Source organism: Trichomycterus rosablanca, chromosome 27 (assembly GCF_030014385.1).
Source record: "Trichomycterus rosablanca isolate fTriRos1 chromosome 27, fTriRos1.hap1, whole genome shotgun sequence".
NCBI lineage: Eukaryota > Metazoa > Chordata > Actinopteri > Siluriformes > Trichomycteridae > Trichomycterus > Trichomycterus rosablanca.
In genome coordinates, this window is record NC_086014.1 from 8,492,774 (window position 1) to 8,512,904 (window position 20,131).

General features: G+C 40.4%; 1 protein-coding gene across 1 annotated transcript in view; it reads right to left on the reverse strand.

Annotated features, from left to right (window-relative positions):
• The window catches only part of ace2 (angiotensin I converting enzyme 2), a 30,094-nt gene extending 15,838 nt beyond the window's left edge, over positions 1-14,256 (reverse strand). Inside the window, exons 1-8 of the mRNA XM_062989822.1 lie at positions 14,074-14,256; positions 10,042-10,200; positions 7,072-7,165; positions 4,672-4,815; positions 4,103-4,215; positions 3,248-3,353; positions 1,194-1,291; positions 833-1,005 (exon numbers count right to left, since the gene is read on the reverse strand). Coding sequence (XP_062845892.1) covers positions 833-1,005; positions 1,194-1,291; positions 3,248-3,353; positions 4,103-4,215; positions 4,672-4,815; positions 7,072-7,165; positions 10,042-10,200; positions 14,074-14,256 — 1,070 coding nt within the window. The remainder of the gene's footprint in view (positions 1-832; positions 1,006-1,193; positions 1,292-3,247; positions 3,354-4,102; positions 4,216-4,671; positions 4,816-7,071; positions 7,166-10,041; positions 10,201-14,073) is intronic.
• Between the last annotated feature and the right edge of the window lie 5,875 nt (positions 14,257-20,131).

The following is a 20,131-nucleotide window of genomic DNA, read 5'->3' on the forward strand; positions in this document are numbered from 1 at the left end:
TTTCATAGTAGACATTACCTTACTCTAGTTTGAGTAAACAACAGTCCAAGAACACAAATCTGCTTCGTAGGCGAGCATCAGTGTTTTAAACTGAATGCGGGCAGCTACAAGAAGCCAGTGAAGAGAACGCAGCAGTGGGGTGATGTGACAGTGTTTAGGTTTGTTAAAAACCAGGCGAGGAGCTGCATTTTGAATGAGCTGCAAGGGTTTAATAGTGGACATAGGAGCACCTGCCAGGAGGGAGTTGCAGTAGTCCAGCCGTGAGGTTACAAGTGACTGCACAAGAATCTGAGTGGCTTTCATGGAGAGAATTGGCCAAATTTTTCTGATGTTGTAGAGGAGGAACCGGCACGATCTTGTCATGTTGGCTACATGAGAGAAGGTCAGCTGGTTATGCAGGACAACACCAAGGCTCCTTACATTATCAGATGGTCTCCAGGAATAAGTAACTGTAATAAGTTCTGTTTTGCTGGGAGACTTGTGTGTGTGAAGGAGGAAATGACAGAATGAGCTGAGTATCATAGAAAATAGAAGTGGGCCAAGTACAGAGCCCTGAGGAACACCTGTTTAAGAGAGTGCATGGAGGGAATATAAATCCCCTCCATGACACTTGGTAGGAGCGCTCCTCCAGGTAGGAGGCCATTCATTGCCATGCCGAACGAGTTACTCCAAGGTTGCAGAGAGTAGACAAGAAAATGCTGTGGTTTACAGTGTCAAAGGCTTATTATAGACTTATTACAGCTGCACAGGGGACTCCATATTAATTTTTGGAGGTCAGGTGTCCACATACTTTTGGCAAAAACTGTAAATTCAAATAAAGGCTTTTTTTTACCTGTAGTCCTCTCCGTTACCCATGTCCCATGCTGTGGCATGACACACCACTTTTCTGCCATCAGTAGGTTTTACAAGCATTGAGTTCGTCCAGAAGTTATCAAACATGGCAGACATATTCACAGACATAAAGAACTTTTCTGCTTCTTCAAACAGCATTCGTTCGTTCCACCCCTGTCATTTATCACAAAATAATCTTTATTACCATTTAACAGTTAGAAATGATAAGTGATAAGAAATTGCATGCAGTAACTCAGATAACACAAAAGCATCTGATTAAGAAGTGACCTTTGTACTGTAATAAGTATCAGCTGCTGATTACTGGGTTGGATATTGGTGGATTTTTAGATAAACAATCTAACCTGTTCTACCATTGCTGACGTCACATCGATATCAGGTTTGAGTGGGTACGGAACAGACAGTGGATAAAGATTGGTCCAGAACCTTCCCCACATATCACCTACAAACAGCAAAACAAAAGGAAGCATAATACACATTAGTTTGAGCAGAAGATGGGGATTCGAGTCGCACACACAGCGACTTCATACTCGACTCGGATTCGTTTCAAATGACTCGGCTCGACTCATGACTCGCAAAAAATGACTTGTAAACAACAAAAGTCTCAAGCGTCAGCATGTGTTAACATTAGTTATGTGTGACAATTAACCCATCTTTTCCGCTTGACCCGCAACGCACGCAATGGGTAAATGTTACAGCCAGCTTCCAGCGTAGTGATGAAGCGTCGCTCCCTACTCCCTACACTATTAGAAGTTCACTTCATTTGAACATTTTTGTTACCTTTGGATTGGAATCTCACTTAAAATGGTGGAATACCCTACGTAGTAGGGGTGAATGAAACGCTCCTACAGAATTGGCGCTAATGGTTGAAAGACCGCTTTCTGAACCAATGAGACCTTCTGATTTTAATTTCTAGTAAGAAATGCTGTTATTTGCATTTATTCAGTTTGCGCCACACAGATGATGTGTCAATGAAACGCTTGATTGGCTTTCTAACGAGTTAGTGTTTTACTTCACAACCGGGAAATGTTTGGAGATTTTTAATTATAAGCACATTTACAAAATAACGGATTATATTCCTAATGGAACAACACATGGTTATAAATGTAATAGCATCTGGAAGAACATAAGCTAAGGTAAGCAGTAGTTGTGGATTTTTTGCTGTGTTTTGGATTTTGGCCGCTGTGCCGTAATTTGCAATGAAAACAAAACATCAGTTTAAGCTTTTAACTGGGACCTAGAAAAGTAAAGGCACTAAGTAAAATGGCAAAATACAGTTGCTAATCTGTTGTTGTTTTTTATCTGAACTTACATATTATTTGTTTATTTCTACACTACATTTCCAATATACTGTATGTTTTGTGTATATTATATTGACTCGTGACTTGACTCTGACTCTAGCCTAAAGACTCGTGACTTGACTCTGACTCTAGCCTAAAGACTCATGATTTGACTCAGACTCTAGCCTAAAGACTCGTGACTTGACTCTGACTCTAGCCTAAAGACTCATGATTTGACTCAGACTCTAGCCTAAAGACTCGTGACTTGACTCGGACTCTAGCCTAAAGACTCGTGACTTGACTCGGACTCGTATTTTGTGACTTGTGAACATCTCTGCTTTAATATTCTTGGGTACACTAAGGCTCCCTGACTGTCTGTTTATTGATAGTCCTATTCGGTAGTCATTTGTTTGCTTGGTTGGTATGCCTGACTTATGGCAGAAATTGACAAGATGCTTGGCTTCTTCCACCAGTACCTTTTCTTGTAATGTTTTGTTCTGTTTACCGGGCAGCCTGGGTGGCACGGTGGCTAAGTGAGTACTCCCAGTTTACTCCCACAATCCAAAGACATGCAAGTGAGGTGAATTGGAAATTGTCCAAGACTGTGTTTGATATAACCTTGTGAACTGATAATTCTTGTGTGATGAGTAACTACCATTCCTGTCATGAATGTAACCAAAGTGTAAAACATGACGTTAAAATCCTAATAAATAAAATAAATAAATAAATAAATTTCTGGGCGGCCCAGCAGCATTTCTGTCTGAGCCATCACAAGTGTCTTCCATGGTTTAAAGTTTTGGTGTACTAAATCTAGTTCATCGATAAACATTTGGGTTGTAACTTCTGGTACACTTACTACCTTGTGGTCTTATCTGTTCTCAGGTCGTACAGCTTATTATATTTTTGTTCATGTTGTTCTTTTAGTGTAATTATTATTCATTTTAAGTTCAATTATTATTTTTCTGTCATTATTTCATTAATTTGTCATTTATTTTGGCTACAGTATTGCTCTGCTTTAATTAAGCCTTGTGATTGGGTTTAATCTTTAACATTAGGTGCAGGTTTACACCTGGCACCTCTGTCATGAATCATACATCATCCTGTGAAGGATAGCTTACCCAGCAAGTGTGCTGGAAGTCCTCCAATAGAGCTGATGTGGCCAGGATACGTCTTTTGCAGTTTGGCTCTCACATATGCATGAAGCTCTTTGTATAGAGGCAGAATCTAAGTAAAAGAAACATGTCAAGTTATTACTTTTGATTGATTACAGGACTCTTCCAGGACCACTACAGAGCAGGTATTATTTGGGTGGTGGATCATTCTCAGCACTGCAGTGACACTGACATGGTGGTGGTGTGTTATAGTGTGTTGTGCTGGTATGAGTGGATAAGACACAGTAGCACTGATGGAGTTTTTAAACACCTCACTGTCACTGCTGGACTGAAAATAGTCCACCAACCAAAAATATCCAGCCAACAGCCCCCCATGGACAGCGTCCTGTGACCACTGATGAAGGTCTAGAAGAAGACCAATTCAAAAAGCAGCAATAGATGAGCGATCGTCTCTGACTTTACATCTACAAGGTGGACCAACTAGGTAGGAGTGTCTAATAGAGTGGACAGTGAGTGGACACGGTATTTAAAAACTCCAGCAGTGCTGCTGTGTCTGATCCACTCATACCAGCACAACACACACTAACACACCACCACCATGTCAGTGTCACTGCAGTGTTGAGAATGATCCACCACCTAAATAATGATGGATGGACAGATGGACTACAGTCAGTAATTGTAGTACTACAAAGTGCTCCTATATGGTAAGTGGAGCTAATAAAATGGACAATGTGTGTAGAAACAAGGAGGTGGTTTTAATGTTATGGCTCATCGGTGTATATTGCATATTATGTACAGTATATGTGTGTATATGGGCGTGTATAATACTATATTACGTATGTATAAAATGATCATGCATACCTCTTTGTAAATGCGTCTTACGTCCGTCATCAATTCATCTCGGGTGTAGCTATATTTAGACTCATCTATTGTTTCATAATTGGCTCTCCAGTAGTCTCCATAGTCCTGATAATCTTTGTTAAATGCACAGAAATTCATAGTCAATGTTTTTAAAACTGGACACCAATAAAAATTATTAATACATTTGTTTCCTTAATGCAATGGTGTGTACTATATGACCTCACAGAGTTTAAAGAGCACAGAGCTTTGACTTCAACCCCACTGAATGGTCTTGGGAAAAACTAAAACGTCAATGGTGAGCTGGGCCTTTTCGTCCAAATTCAGTGCCAGCCACCCAATTTAGTCTTTTGACTAAATGGAAATGGGTTCAAGAGAAACACTTCAAAGTCTTCCCAGAGAAGTAAAGGCTGCAATAGCTGCATGGTTTAATATGGGATGTCCAAGAAGCTGATGGTCAAATGTCCACATGCTTATAATTTGTAGATGTTGTTACTTGTAAATCATGGGGCAGAGAGCAAATAAGTGAAAAAAAAAAACTAGTGTATATTGGACATAAAAAAAGTTTATACTGTTCAGCTTGGCTGCTTCATTCTTCAAAACCACATAGTCCTCATAGAGCCGCCTCATCTTCTTGCCCACCTGGACCCTCCAGCCCTCCCACACATGGAGCCGCTCATAGTAGTCCCTGCTGTCAGCCATGATACTTTCCAGACCTGAAATACAAAAGAGCCCATACATTATTATACACTATAACTCATTTGCATATCAATTTTTAAAATTAAAAATTTTAAAATAATATAATATTAGTCACTTTCTTAAAATAGATATTTTGTTGACAGTGGTCCCCCTTTGCATGACCCATCGAAGCATGGACTTCACTACACCCCTCTGGCACCAAGATGTCAGCAGCAGATCCTTTAACTCCTGTAAATTGTGAAGTGGGGCCTCCATGGATTAGACTTGTTTGTCCAGCACATCCCACAGATCTCGATTGGATGGAGATCTGGGGAATATGGAGGCCAAGTCAACACCTCAAACTCGTCGTTGTGCTCCATTCCTGAACCATATTTGCTTTGTGGCAGGGTGCATTATCCTGCTGAAAGAGGCCACAGCCATCAGGGAATACCATTCCATGAAAGGGTGTACATGGTTTGGAAGAATGCTTAGGTAGGTGTTACGTGTCAAAGTAACATCCACACATATGGCAGGACACAAGGTTTTCCAACAGAACATTGCCCAAAGCATCACACTGCCTCTGCCGGCTTGCCTTCTTCTCATAGTGGTGCCATGTGTTCCCCAGGTAAGCGACGCACACGCACCCGGCCATCCACGTGATGTAAAAGAAAATGTGATTCATCAGACCAGGCCACCTTCTTCCATTGCTCTGTGGTCCAGTTTCGATGCTCACGTGCCCATTGTTGGCACTTTCGGAGGTGGGCAGGGGTCACCATGGGCACCCTGACTAGACTGCAGCCATGCGGCCCCATACGCAACAAACTGTGATGCAATGTGTATTCTGACACCTTTCTATCAGAACCAGCATTGACTTGTTTAGCAATTTGAGCTAGAGTAGCTCGTCTGTTGGATCAGGATACACGGTCTATATATGGGAGCAGCTTTCTTGTTTATTTTTCTCTAACCTTTTCACTGTGCAACTTTATGAAACTAAACTATTTGTGTTTTTCATTTGTATTCATATCACAGTTGGTTAATACTGGTTGAGTTCAATGAGTACTAACAGACATTTTGTTTAATATATGATATATAATATCTGATTATCTATCCGGAAGTGTGAGATTGTACAGTACTTCATAATATTGCATACAAAAAAACATATGAATATTTTTTAATGATACAGTAGTACCTTGTAACTTAACGTCCCCTAAACTCTAAATCTTTGCAACCCTATGCCCTTCGTCAAGAAATTTGTACCCTTAAACACATGTTCAGTTTAAAAAAAAAAAATAATTATTATTTAATTTCAAATTCACAATAACCAGCCATTTTATTCAGCTCTTGGCTTGAGTAGTGCAGTAAAACATCATCAAATCTGCATTTGTGTGCAATAACTGTCATATTCACTCTTATCTACACGTATCTGTGTTTAGCTGGATTTTCTCCTGTTTCACTTTTAAACTTGTGTTACAGCTTGCGGTGCTGAGAAATTGTAAGAATCAGCTTTGTTCAGTCTAAAACGCTTATCATTATAAAGCAGTGCAAAAGCTATTGTGCTGCTTCTCATGTTAATGCTCCTTTATTGAACGAAATACTTAATTCCAAGATTAAGAATCTTCATGATTAAGAAGCAAAAGGAAACAATTAAGAAATAGGGCAGTTTTAGCTTTGCAGGTAAGGTACTGGACTAGTAAGCAGAAGGTCCCTGGTTCAAACCCCACCACTGCCAGGTTACCACTGTTGGGTCCTTGAGCTAGGCCCTTAACCCTCAATTGCTCAGACTGCATAGTATAAGTCGCTTTGGAAAAAATGGCAAAGTGCAGGTTTTATTGTATTTTTATTGATTTTTAACTGTTTTCAATTGTATTTCAGTGTTTATTTATATTATATTGGTATTATTTTCAGTGTATAAGTGTCGAAAACAACCAGATCATTTTACATAAGCCTAAAATATATGCAGTTCCACGGGATTCCATGCAGTAACCAGTTTCCCATACATTCTTATGGGAAAAAAAACCTCGCCACTCCCAGAACCAATTGACGTTGAGTTACAAGGTACCACTGTATTTTTATTAAAGAACAATGCGTAGGTAGGTAGGTAGGTAGGTAGGTAGGTAGGTAGGTAGGTAGGTGGGTGGGTGGGTGGGTGGGTGGGTGGGTAGGTAGGTAGGTAGGTAGATAGATAGATAGATAGATAGATAGATAGATAGATAGATAGATAGATAGATAGATAGATAGATAGATAGATAGATAGATAGATAGATAGATAGATAGATAGATAGATAGATAGATACCTGGTTCCAAGGTCTGACAGTCAAAGGGATCATCGATTTTACACACAGTTCCTGTGCCATAAATAGTACTCATCTCATTCATGATTTTGCTTAGCTAAATAAAGAAAATATAAGGGGTAAGTTTACTTTGTCACTATTTAAAAAAACACAAATTATAAAATGATATTTTATAACAAAACTATTTGCTTTGTGCTGACTGACTATATTTGTGACACAGAACATTATAGACATTATGTACACTGATCAACCATAACATTAAAACCACCTCCTTGTTTCAACACTCACTGTCTATTTTATCAGCTCGACTTACCATAAAGAAGCACTTTGTAGTTCTACAATTACTGACAGCATGAAAGGGAGTTTTGTTAGCCCCCTTTCATTCTGTTCTTTAATGGTCAGGACTCTCCCAGGACCACTACAGAGCAGGTATTTTTTTACATTTTACATTTACATTTTTAGCATTTAGCAGACGCTTTTATCCAAAGCGACTTACACAATGAGCTGAACACGATGAGCAATTGAGGGTTAAGGGACCCAACAGTGGCAACTTGGTGGTGGCAGGGCTTGAACCGGCAACCTTCTGTTTACTAGTCCAGTACCTTAACCACTGAGCTATCACTGCCCTTTTTTTAGGTATTATTTAGGTAGTAGATCATTCTCAGCACTGCAGTGACACTGACATGGTGGTGGTGTGTTAGTGTGTGTTGTGCTGGTATAAGTGGATAAGACTCAAGTTTTTAAACACCTCACTGTCACTACTGGACACCAACCAAAAATATATCCAGCCAACAGCGTCCCATGGGCAGCGTCCTGTGACCACTGATGAAGGTCTAGAAGATAACCAACTCAAACAGCAGCAATAGATGAGCGATCATCTCTGACTTTATATCTACAAGGTGGACCAAGTAGATAGAAGTGTCTAATAGAGTGGACAGTGCGTGGACACGGTATTTAAAAACTCCAGCAGCGCTGCTGTGTCTGATCCACTCATACCAGCACAACACACACCACCATGTCAGTGTCACTGCAGTGCTGAGAACGATCCACCACCTAAATAATAGCTGCTTTGTGGTGGCCCTGTGGGGGTCCTGACCATTGAAGAACAGCATGAAAGGGAGCTAACAAAGCATGCAGAGAAACTGAACTACAACTACAAAATGTTTCTATATGGTGTGGAGCTGATAAAATAGACAGTGAATGGCTGATCGGTGTATGTACAGTGTATCACAAAAGTGAGTACACCCCTCACATTTCTGCAGATATTTAAGTATATCTTTTCATGGGACAACACTGACAAAATGACACTTTGACACAATGAAAAGTAGTCTGTGTGCAGCTTATATAACAGTGTAAATTTTTTCTTCCCTCAAAATAACTCAATATACAGCCATTAATGTCTAAACCACCGGCAACAAAAGTGAGTACACCCCTTAGTGAAAGTTCCTGAAGTGTCAATATTTTGTGTGGCCACCATTATTTCCCAGAACTGCCTTAACTCTCCTGGGCATGGAGTTTACCAGAGCTTCACAGGTTGCCACTGGAATGCTTTTCCACTCCTCCATGACGACATCACGGAGCTGGCGGATATTCGAGACTTTGCGCTCCTCCACCTTCCGCTTGAGGATGCCCCAAAGATGTTCTATTGGGTTTAGGTCTGGAGACATGCTTGGCCAGTCCATCACCTTTACCCTCAGCCTCTTCAATAAAGCAGTGGTCGTCTTAGAGGTGTGTTTGGGGTCATTATCATGCTGGAACACTGCCCTGCGACCCAGTTTCCGGAGGGAGGGGATCATGCTCTGCTTCAGTATTTCACAGTACATATTGGAGTTCATGTGTCCCTCAATGAAATGTAACTCCCCAACACCTGCTGCACTCATGCAGCCCCAGACCATGGCATTCCCACCATCATGCTTGACTGTAGGCATGACACACTTATCTTTGTACTCCTCACCTGATTGCCGCCACACATGCTTGTGACCATCTGAACCAAACAAATTAATCTTGGTCTCATCAGACCATAGGACATGGTTCCAGTAATCCATGTCCTTTGTTGACATGTCTTCAGCAAACTGTTTGTGGGCTTTCTTGTGTAGAGACTTCAGAAGAGTCTTCCTTCTGGGGTGACAGCCATGCAGACCAATTTGATGTAGTGTGCGGCGTATGGTCTGAGCACTGACAGGCTGACCCCCCACCTTTTCAATCTCTGCAGCAATGCTGACAGCACTCCTGCGCTTATCTTTCAAAGACAGCAGTTGGATGTGACGCTGAGCACGTGCACTCAGCTTCTTCGGACGACCAACGCGAGGTCTGTTCTGAGTGGACCCTGCTCTTTTAAAACGCTGGATGATCTTGGCCACTGTGCTGCAGCTCAGTTTCAGGGTGTTGGCAATCTTCTTGTAGCCTTGGCCATCTTCATGTAGCGCAACAATTCGTCTTTTAAGATCCTCAGAGAGTTCTTTGCCATGAGGTGCCATGTTGGAACTTTCAGTGACCAGTATGAGAGAGTGTGAGAGCTGTACTACTAAATTGAACACAACTGCTCCCTATGCACACCTGAGACCTAGTAACACTAACAAATCACATGACATTTTGGAGGGAAAATGACAAGCAGTGCTCAATTTGGACATTTAGGGGTGTAGTCTCTTAGGGGTGTACTCACTTTTGTTGCCGGTGGTTTAGACATTAATGGCTGTATATTGAGTTATTTTGAGGGAAGAATAAATTTACACTGTTATATAAGCTGCACACAGACTACTTTTCATTGTGTCAAAGTGTCATTTTGTCAGTGTTGTCCCATGAAAAGATATACTTAAATATCTGCAGAAATGTGAGGGGTGTACTCACTTTTGTGATACACTGTATATGTTAACTGAATGGTTTGTATTATAACAATATGTTGGAAAATGTACATATGTTCACATTACCCAAAAACTGATACTGTATTTGTATATCATTATATGCTATACTTACATAACTGGCTTTATCAGGTGACAATGCAGTAGACCCTTTGTCCTGAAGTGATTCGAGCTGGAGCTGAATTTCTGGATCAGAGATCTGATCAACGGGGAAAGCAGTGGATTGCTCTGACATACTTTTGTAGAAATCGCTCCAGATTGCTCCCTGTACCGCCTGCATAAAAAGTTGAAGTTTACTACATTTTACACTAAAATCCTTTCTTTACAGAACACAAACTGTAAATCTAGTGAATACTTTTATAAAGTGCAACAGTGCAGTAGAACTAGGGGGGGGAACAAAAACCTTCTTTTTATTATTATTTTTTGTTGTTTTAAATAGTTGAGTTGTTACTTTTAATATTTATAGTAGTGGTGGTAGTTTATTATTATTATTACTATTATTATTAGTGATAGTAGTAGTAGTAGTAATATTTTTATAGTTAATAGGTTTCGGCCACCAATCCAGACAAAGTATAGGCATCCGTCAGTCTCGGGACTTCCACATCTTGCGCAGATGAAGCTTGATGCTGGTCTCTCAGCTGCACTTGGGGCTTTCCTCTTCTGGCGTACCTCTGTCTGTTGAGCTATTTTCTTCTACCCTTCTGCACTGTATGCTTCCACGATGATCGCTCGGTGGCCAGGGCTTCCCACGTGTTGAGGTTGATGTCCAAGGCTTTCAGGTCTCTTTTACAGACATCCTTATAGCGTAGCTGAGGCCTTTCTTTCGGCTAGCTCTCCATACAAGAGGTCTCTAGGAATGCGCCGCTCGTCCATCCGGAAAACGTGTCCAAGCCAGCGCAGCCGTCGTTGCTTCAGTAGGGTGAACATGCTGGTGAACATCTCTAGGACTGTGGTATTGGGCACCCTGTCCTGCCAGGTGATGTTGAAGATGCAGCGAAGGCAGCACATGTGGAAGGCGTTGGGCTGCTGTTCTTGTCTGGCTTGTAGAGTCCAAGTTTCACTGCCATACAGGAGTGTGCTCACTACACATGCTCTGTAGACTTGGACCTTAGTGTGTTCTGTCAGCTTTCTGTTGTTCCACACTCTCTTTGCCAATCTGGACATGGTTGTAGAGGCCTTGCCAATGCACTTGTTCAGCTCACTGTCAGGAGAAAGAGAGTCTGAGATTGTCGACCCCAGGTACACAAAGTCACGGACCACTTCCAGTTCATGTTCTGATTCGCAGATTTTAGGAGGAAGGTCCACACCTTGTCCCATTTCTTTGAGCTGATTGTAAGCCCAAAGTCACAGCAAGCCTCACTGAAGTGGTTCATGAGCAACTGAAGGTCGCCCTCTGAGTGAGTGGTGATTGCTGCATCATCTGCAAAGAAGGAAGTCACGCAGGCATTTCAATTGCACCTTAGACAACGCCTTCAGTCTGGAGAGCTTGAACAGCTTTCCATCTGCTCTGGTGCGAAGGTAGATGCCTTCAGTGGAGGACGCAAAGGCGTGCTTTAGCAGGATGGAAAAGAAGATTCCAAATAGGGTGGGGGCGAAGACACACCCCTGCTTCACTCAACTTCGGATGTCAAATGCTTTTGACGTGGAACCATCATAGACCATTGTGCCCTTCATGTTTTCGCGAAAGGACCTTATGATGCTGAGGAGCCTTGACAATCCAGACATAGCCAACTTTATTTATGTAGACAATCGGCCAGACCACTGCACCAGCAGCAATTTATTACAACCCTAAATCAGAAAAAGTTGGGACAGTATGGAAAATGTGAAATGGGCTAGTAATAAGATAAGAAAAATGTAACTTCAAACAGGTGATGTCAACAGGGGATTGTATTCATGATTTGGAACAAAAGCAGTATTCATGAAAGGCTGAGTCCTTAAGGAGCAAAGATAGGAAGAGCATCTTCATTGTACTGTACACCTGTGTCTGTATCTATGACAAATGAAGGCATTCTTCTTCTTTTTTACAGTGCATAATAAAGGGAGGGGCACAAGCCAAAGCTGCACACGCGTGATCTCTGATCTTTCAGACGGCACTGTAGCAAGAACAGTGATTCATTAATAGCTGATAAAACCACATGGACAAGAGATTACTTTGGCAAACCTTTGTCAAGCACTACAATACGGAGTTACATTTACAAATGACACTTAAAACCTTTACTGTGCAAAAAAGAAGCCTTATATTAACCATGTCCAAAAGTGGTGTCAAGTTCTCTGGGCTTTGGGGATGGACCATCACACAGTGGAAATGTGTATTGTGGTCAGACGAATCAATATCATTTTTGGAAAAACATGATCTCTGGACCAAGGATGAAAAGGATTTTCCAGACTGTTATCAATAAGTCCATGTGCCAGGGTCTGTAATGGTATGGGGTTGTGTCAGTGCCCTTGGCAAATGCAGGTTACAACAACATGTGATGGCATCATGAATGCAGAAAAGATGGCATCCTTTCCAGAGACGTCCATGAATTTTTTAACAAGACAATGCAAAGCCACATGCTGCACATTACAAAAGTCATGGCTGTGGAGAGTACAGAGAGTACAGGTATGTCTATGTAAATGCTGGGAAATTCGAGTGTTACAGCAGCTCCAGTACAGTGCAAGTACAGTAAATAGAGTAAATACAAATAGAGTAAAATAAAATAAAAATAAGAACATTATTATTTTTTAAATTAGCTATGCGATGCAATTACTATTATACAACAGTATGATAATTACAACTATATAATAAAACACTATATATATACTATGGGTGTGTTCGAAAACCTAGGGAGCTGCCTTGCTGTCTTACTGTCTACATAGGCAGCTGCCTTAGTAGAGAGGATTCTAATAATCCTGCTTACCTGCTTGCTCTCCCTTTTAGTTATGCTGTAATAATTAGGGCTGCCGGAGTCTAAAACTCTCTGTAAAACTGTTTGTCAACTAGCATTGTACATTATTAACTACATTCTCTGTTGTTTTACCCCGAGGGCATTCTGATGGAAACCTGTTTACCCGCCGAGGTTAAGGATTGAAGTCGAGACTGCCGGGACAACGATGCTGCTCCTGTCAGATGTGACTGGTCTGGAGTAATTGCAACGACAAGAAATCACTACAGACTTTATTGAAGACTAGAGTGGATAACAACTCTATTATTATTTAATTGTTTATTTATCTATTTATTACCAGTTATGACTTTTAGATCATTTAATTCTGTGTTTGTATGATTTGTGTAAATCGTGTATTTATTTAAAGTATCCTCCAGGCCACCCATGAAGGATGGGCCCTGCTGAGTCTGGTTCCTCTCAAGGTTTCTTCCTGTAATTTTCAGGGAGTTTTTCCTTGCCACAGTCGCCCTCGGCTTGCTCAACAGGGGTTTTTGTATCTGTTGGTCCTGGATTTTGTAAAGTTGCTTTGAGACAATGTCTATTGTAAAAAGCGCTATATAAATAAAGTTGACTTGACTTGACTTGACTAATAAGTCAATAACTTATAAGGCAGGTTATTCGAACGCACTACTTAGATAGTATTCGCATTTCGCGTTTAGCATTTAGCATCGCCATTAAAACCAATAAACTGAGGTAGCACAGCACGCTAACGTCAATATAACATCTTCCTTCATGTACCGATAACGTTTACATTTCCTGACAAGCCCGAACTTGCAAATAAAAACACTCTGTACAAATTTATACAAGTTAAAAATCAGTAATATTTTATTTACGTTTGAAAATAACTCCATTTGTTTCTCCGCCCCGTCAACCATGTTTATTTTTCTGTGAGAGAAGAGCACCCGACCCGCAATGAATGCTGGGATTGCCTTGATCACTAAGGCAGCGTCGGATGCTCACTCGTTCTTGAGCCAAAATAACATTGAAATATTAAGATGCCTCAGTAGTGAGGATATTAAGGCATCTAGGATTTCGAACAGCCTCCTTCTCGGGAGCGCGCACAGGATTACATAAAATGCTGCCTATGTAGAGAGCTCCCTAGCTTTTCGAACACACCCTATGTATAATGAAATGTAGAGTCCACAAAGAAGTTCATGTTTCGCACAAAGGTCTCAAAAACCCTTTACAGACAAGTGTTTCCTCTTTCATGCTCTTGTACTTACTAATTTGTCAGAGTTCTCCTGCGTAATGTCTGTGTTGTAGTCCCATGATGCCAGGCTGTACTGGTACATAAGGCGGGATGCCTCCTCATCAAATTTTTGCAAGAATTCTCTGGCTTTGTCTTCGACCGTCTGTGCCCAGGCCGCAGAGGCCACGGCCAAAATCAAGACCCACAGAGCAGACATGATCCAGCGGCTCTGGCGCTCGTCGGTGCTAGCCGAGTGTCTTATCAAGAGTTTCCTACAGCTACACCCTTTGAACTGGGCTGTAAAACTTGACAAGGCTGCAATTTCCAGTTCATTCCAATTATCAGTGGTGAACTCGTCCTGTAATGATTTACAGCCCTGGAAACAAGAAACGTGTACAAGAACTTGCAGCATTAACAGACGCTGTTACCCAACGTGACTTAAATTATCATTGAATACAATTCAAACAATCAAGGGTTAAGTGTCTTGCTCAAGGGCAAAAAAAGCGGTAACTTGGCGTTGGTTGGGTGACCATCTGATCACTAGTCTAGTACTTTAACCACTAAGCTACCACTGCCAGTTTAAAGTCCTGCCACAGAGTTCCATTAAGGAGCAAGTATAGATTTACGGTGCTGTAAAAAAAGTATTTGCCCCACCTGATTTCTTCTGCTTTTGCTAATTTTTCCCATTTAAACGTTTCTACCTACTATATTCTTACTAATTCGAACACAAAATGCAGCTTTTAAATGATCGTTCCATTTATTGAAGATAAACATTTGTTCAAATCCTTTATGACCCATGTAAAAAAGTAATTGCCTTCTAAATCTAATACATGCTTGTGCCACCCTTGGCATTATTAGTGCATTCGAATGTAATAACTTGTGATGAGTCTTTTACATTGCTGTGAAGGAACCTTGGGCACTGATATCCTAATATTAGTAACAGGATTAGTAATCGTAACCTCATTACAGTAGGGCAGTGGTATCTCTGTGGTTAAGGTGCTGGACTTGTGACTAGTGAAAGGTTCCCAGTTCAGTCCCTACTATGGACAAGTTACCACTGCTGGGCTCTTGACACTCAATTGCTTGTATGGTATTCAGGCATAACTGTAAGCTGCTTTGAATAAAATTGTCTGCAAAATGTCATAAATGTAAATCTTTTTTATTTACACTGATTAGGCATAACATTATGACCGCCTTCCTAACTGACTGGTCCACGGCTATGCAGCCCCATATGCAACAAACTGCGATGCTGTGTATTCTGACACCTTTTTATCAGAACCAGCATTAACTTCTTCAGCAATTTGAGCTACAATAACTCGTCTGTTGGATGAGTGCATCAATGAGCCTTGGCCATGACCCTGTTGCAGGTTTACCACTGTTCCTTCCTTGGACCGCTTTTGATAGATACTGACCACTGCACACTGGGAACACCCCACAAGAGCGGCAGTTTTGGAGATGCTCTGACCCAGTCGTCTAGCCCAGTGTTTCTCAACCTTTTTTCAGTCACGGCACCCTTTAAAAGTATGCCAAATCTCAAGTCACCCCAGTCTAAAATGTATTAAAAAACTTACACTCTGCATCCCCCGGACTGCTAACACACACGGACACACACCATAAGGTATCATTTAGGGAGGGAGGGGTAAACGTGACTTACTTTTAATGGGAAACCTGAGCCTGGGATGATGCACACAGTCGCCCTATTCTGGCAGGGATGGATGAGAATCAGACACGGAGCTCCTGGTCCAGAGCCCTAAGTCGCCCCCTGTACTTGTTCTTGATGCAAGTTACGCTCGAAAAGCTCAGTTCGCGCAATGAACGAATCAGATTTACCATAATTAAACAAGTTTATAGTTTATTTCTCAATTATTTGTCATTATACTAAAAGCACTGCTTCTTTTCTGCATGTTTTCTCTGTAGCTCGGTTACGGCTCTCTCAACTCAAACTCAAAAGAAGCTTTATTTGCATGACAAATAAAGACATTCGTATTGCCAAAGCAAGTTAGAGAGAAATAATAAAAATAACAGTAAGAAAAAACAAATATATACAAAACAGCACTTTGGATGTAAATGTGCTTTATAAATAAATTACTTACTTACTAAAACAGTTACAGGTGCAAAAAAATATTATATTAATAAAAACAGTGCAAAATAATAACAAAATTATAATATTTACAGTAAAGAGGTAGTAATAACGATCAGTCTCTCTCTCTCTCTGTGTGTGTGTGTGCGCACATTAACTGATCGTTATTACTACCTCATTAATGTAAATATTATAATTTTTATTGTTAATATTTTGCACTGTTTTTATTATTATTTTATTCTATTTTATATTTTTGCACATGTAACTGTTTTGTATATATTTGTTCTTTCTTACCGTTATTTTTATTATTTCTCTGTAACTTGCTTTGGCAATACGAATGTCCTTATTTGTCATGCCAATAAAGCTTCTTTTGAGTTTGTGTGTGTGTGTGTGTGTGTGTGTGTGTGTCTCGCTCGCTCTCTGCTTTCCGTTTTCGGATTTGAATTTCGACAATAAACAGCTCTTATTATGACTGATTAATTCCCTTCACTGATGGAAGCGGAATGGGTGGATTACAGTCGATAAGAATTGAGCAGAAATAAAAAGATATACATATATAGCGGATTCCAGAGGCGCGACTCGGTTCCTTTTGTTCATTTTAAAAAGCCATTCAATAGAATCGGATCGTTCGCGAACGACTCATCACTTTCAGAATATTTTTGACGGCACCCCTGACCCCGGTTGAGAAAGGCTGGTCTAGCCATCACAATTTGGCCCTTGTCAAAGTCGCTCAAATCCTTACGCTTGGTCATTTTTCCTGCTTCTAACACATCAACTCTGAGGATAAAGTGTTCACTTGCTGCCTAATATATCCCCCCCACTAACAGGTGCCGTGCTGAAGAGATAATCAGTGTTATTCACTTCACCTATCAGTGGTCATAATGTTATGCCTGGTCGGTGTATTGTATATTGTCCAATTTACTGAAATATTTGCCTGTAGTAGAAGGGAGTTTGTTCACCATAGGGCTGGAGAACGGTACAATAATGAGCCTCTGTAGGCAACAATGAAGCATGGTGGAAGTTCCTCGCAAGTTTGGGGCTGCATTTAAGCAAATGGAGTTGGGGATTTGGTCAGGATTAATGGTGTCCTCAATGCTGAGAAACACAGGCAAATACTTATCCATTATGCAATACAATCAGGGAGGCATCTGATTGACTTTAAATTTATTCTGCAGCAGAACAATGACCCCAAACATACATCCAAAACTACCCCAACTATGACTTGACCCCAAACTACAGTATCTTCAGTGTAAAGAAGAACAAGAGGTCGTGGAAGAAGTCCTCAAAATAATCTAGGCTGTCTACAAGGCTGGGCTGGGCAAGGCTGTATAGCTGAAATTCTGTATGTATTAAGAAAAATGAGTATAGACATAAACAGCCTTGCCATATCATCCCAATTTTACCAATGACTCTGCATAAACCTGAATAGAATAACCCCCCTCCCTAGCCCAGTTCGTTTAATCTTTCTTCCTCATTCAGCTAAGGGTTTAGAGCCGGGTTAAGACATACTTTAGTTCTTTACCAAGACATCCAAAACATGTCACCTAGGCATAAATTAGTCAACCTTGAATTAAACCCAATTCAATGTATGTGTTTGTGTGTGTGTGTGTGTGTGTGTGTGTTTCCTACATGAATATGCACTGACCACCCATAACATTAAAACCACATCCTTGTTTCTACACTCACTGTCCATTTTATCAGCACCACTTACCATATAGAAGCACTTTGTAGCTCTACAGTTACTGACTGTAGTCCATCTGTTTCTCTGCATGCTTTGTTAGCCCTCTTTCATGCTGTTCTTTAATGGTCAGGACTCTCCCAGGACAACTACAGAGTAGGTATTATTTGGGTGGTGGATCATTCTCAGCACTGCAGTGACACTGACATGGTGGTGTGTTAGTGTGTGTTTTGCTGGAATGAGTGGATAAGACACAGTAGCGCTGATGGAGTTTTTAAACACCTCACTGTCACTGCTGGACTGAGAATAGTCCACCAACCAAAAACATCCAGCCAACAGCGCCCCGTGGGCAGCGTCCTAAGACCACTGATGAAGGTCTAAAAGATGACCAACCCAAACAGCAGCAGTAGACGAGCGATCGTCTCTGACTTTACGTCTACAAGGTGGACCATCTAGGTAGGAGTGTCTAATAGGGTGGACAGTGAGTGGACACGGTATTTAAAAACTTCAGCAGCGCTGCTGTGTCTGATCCACTCATACCAGCACAACACACACTAACACACCACCACCATGTCAGTGTCACTGCAGTGCTGAGAATGATCCACCACCTAAATAATACCTGCTCTGTGGTGGTCCTGTGGAGGTCTTGAAGGTATGTAGAGAAATAGATGGAGTACAGTCAGTAATTGTAGAACTACAAAGTGCTTCTATATGGTAAGTGGAGCTGATAAAATGGACACTGAGTGTAGAAACAAGGAGGTGGTTTTAATGTTATGGCTGATCAGTGTAGTGTGTGTGTGTTTGTGTCTATACTCTTCTCCAGATCTTCTCCAGATCTATACCTTGACACAATCCTGTTTCTTAGGTCTGCAGATAATTACTTTGACCCCATGGCTTGGAGTTTGCTCTGATATGCACTGTCAACTGTGAGACTTTATTTAGGCAGGTGTTGGAAATCCCCACAGGTTTACCACAGGTGGACTCCAATTAAACAGATGTAGAAACATCTCGAGCAGTATCAGTGAAAACAAAATGCACCTCAGCTCACTTTTGGGTGTTATATCAAAGGGTGTGCACACTTGTGTACATATGATATTTTACATTTTGATTTTTAATATTATCTAGCTATTCTTTTTAATAGTTTTTATACTTAGATCACGACAGAAATGTGAAGTCCTAGATCCTAAAACTTGTAAAGTTTTCAGTTTCCTGATTGCATGTAAATCTGTCCTGTTTCTGTCTAATTTTAAGAAATTGTTCTATATTTGTTGTTCTCTCTCATAATTTAGCTAATTTTTAATGAACTGTCTTATGCTGCTCTCTTTGTTTTTATCTTAATTATTCTTGATGTTGATGTACTATTTTGATTTTGTACTATGATTTGTATGGTGTATGTACGTATTTGTTTTGATTATTTGTCTTATGTAAAGCGTCTTTGAGTATCTTGAAAAGCGCTATATAAATAAAATGTATTATTATTATTATTATTATATTTTACATTTTGATTTTTAATAAATTAGCACAACTGTCTAAAATCCTGCTTTTACTTTGTCATGTGGGATATTTCGTGTAGAATTATGAGTCAAAAATGAACTCAATCTACATGTATTATAGAATGAGTCTGTGATGTAATAAAACGTAAAGAAGGTGAAAGGGGTGTGCAGACTTTCCGCATTCCCGGCAACCACGTATTAGGTGAGAAGATGAAAGGGGTAGGCAGACTTTCCGGCTTGACTGTATGTGACTATAAAAAAAGCTGTTTTTAAAAACAGTGACATATATTTCATAATTTTCAGGTAAAGGTTACACTTTAGGCTGTGTTTACTGCTATCGAAATGAGTCATATGTCAAGTGGAACAACGTGACTTAAATTTTGGTTTGTAGTAGTTGACGCCAAAGAAATCACATACAGTAACCGCAAGGGTTTAATTCACAGTCAGCCAGTCATTTAGTGTAAACATGTGACAAACTGTGGTTTGTCTGTGGTCTGTATATGGAAAGGTTGTGTACGTAGATTAAAGGCTGGCGTTTGGTGTCACGACTGAATTATTTTATGTACTTTATATACTTTTGGACTTTATTTTTCTTCTTGCAAAATAATTCTATTTTCATGCATCAGTACTTTTGAATTTCTGAACCCTTCTTTCTTCATGGAGAGTTTTTTTTTTTGTCAGAAAAAAAACCCATTTGTTTCAAGGACCTAAAACCTCAAACCAAACACATCTGGGTTTGTGCTGCAGGTCCAATAGTTTTTTGTTTTTTTTTGTATACTTTATTAATTTTCTTCTCTTCATTTCACAATGTAAAACAAAACAAATACTTCTGCATACATAC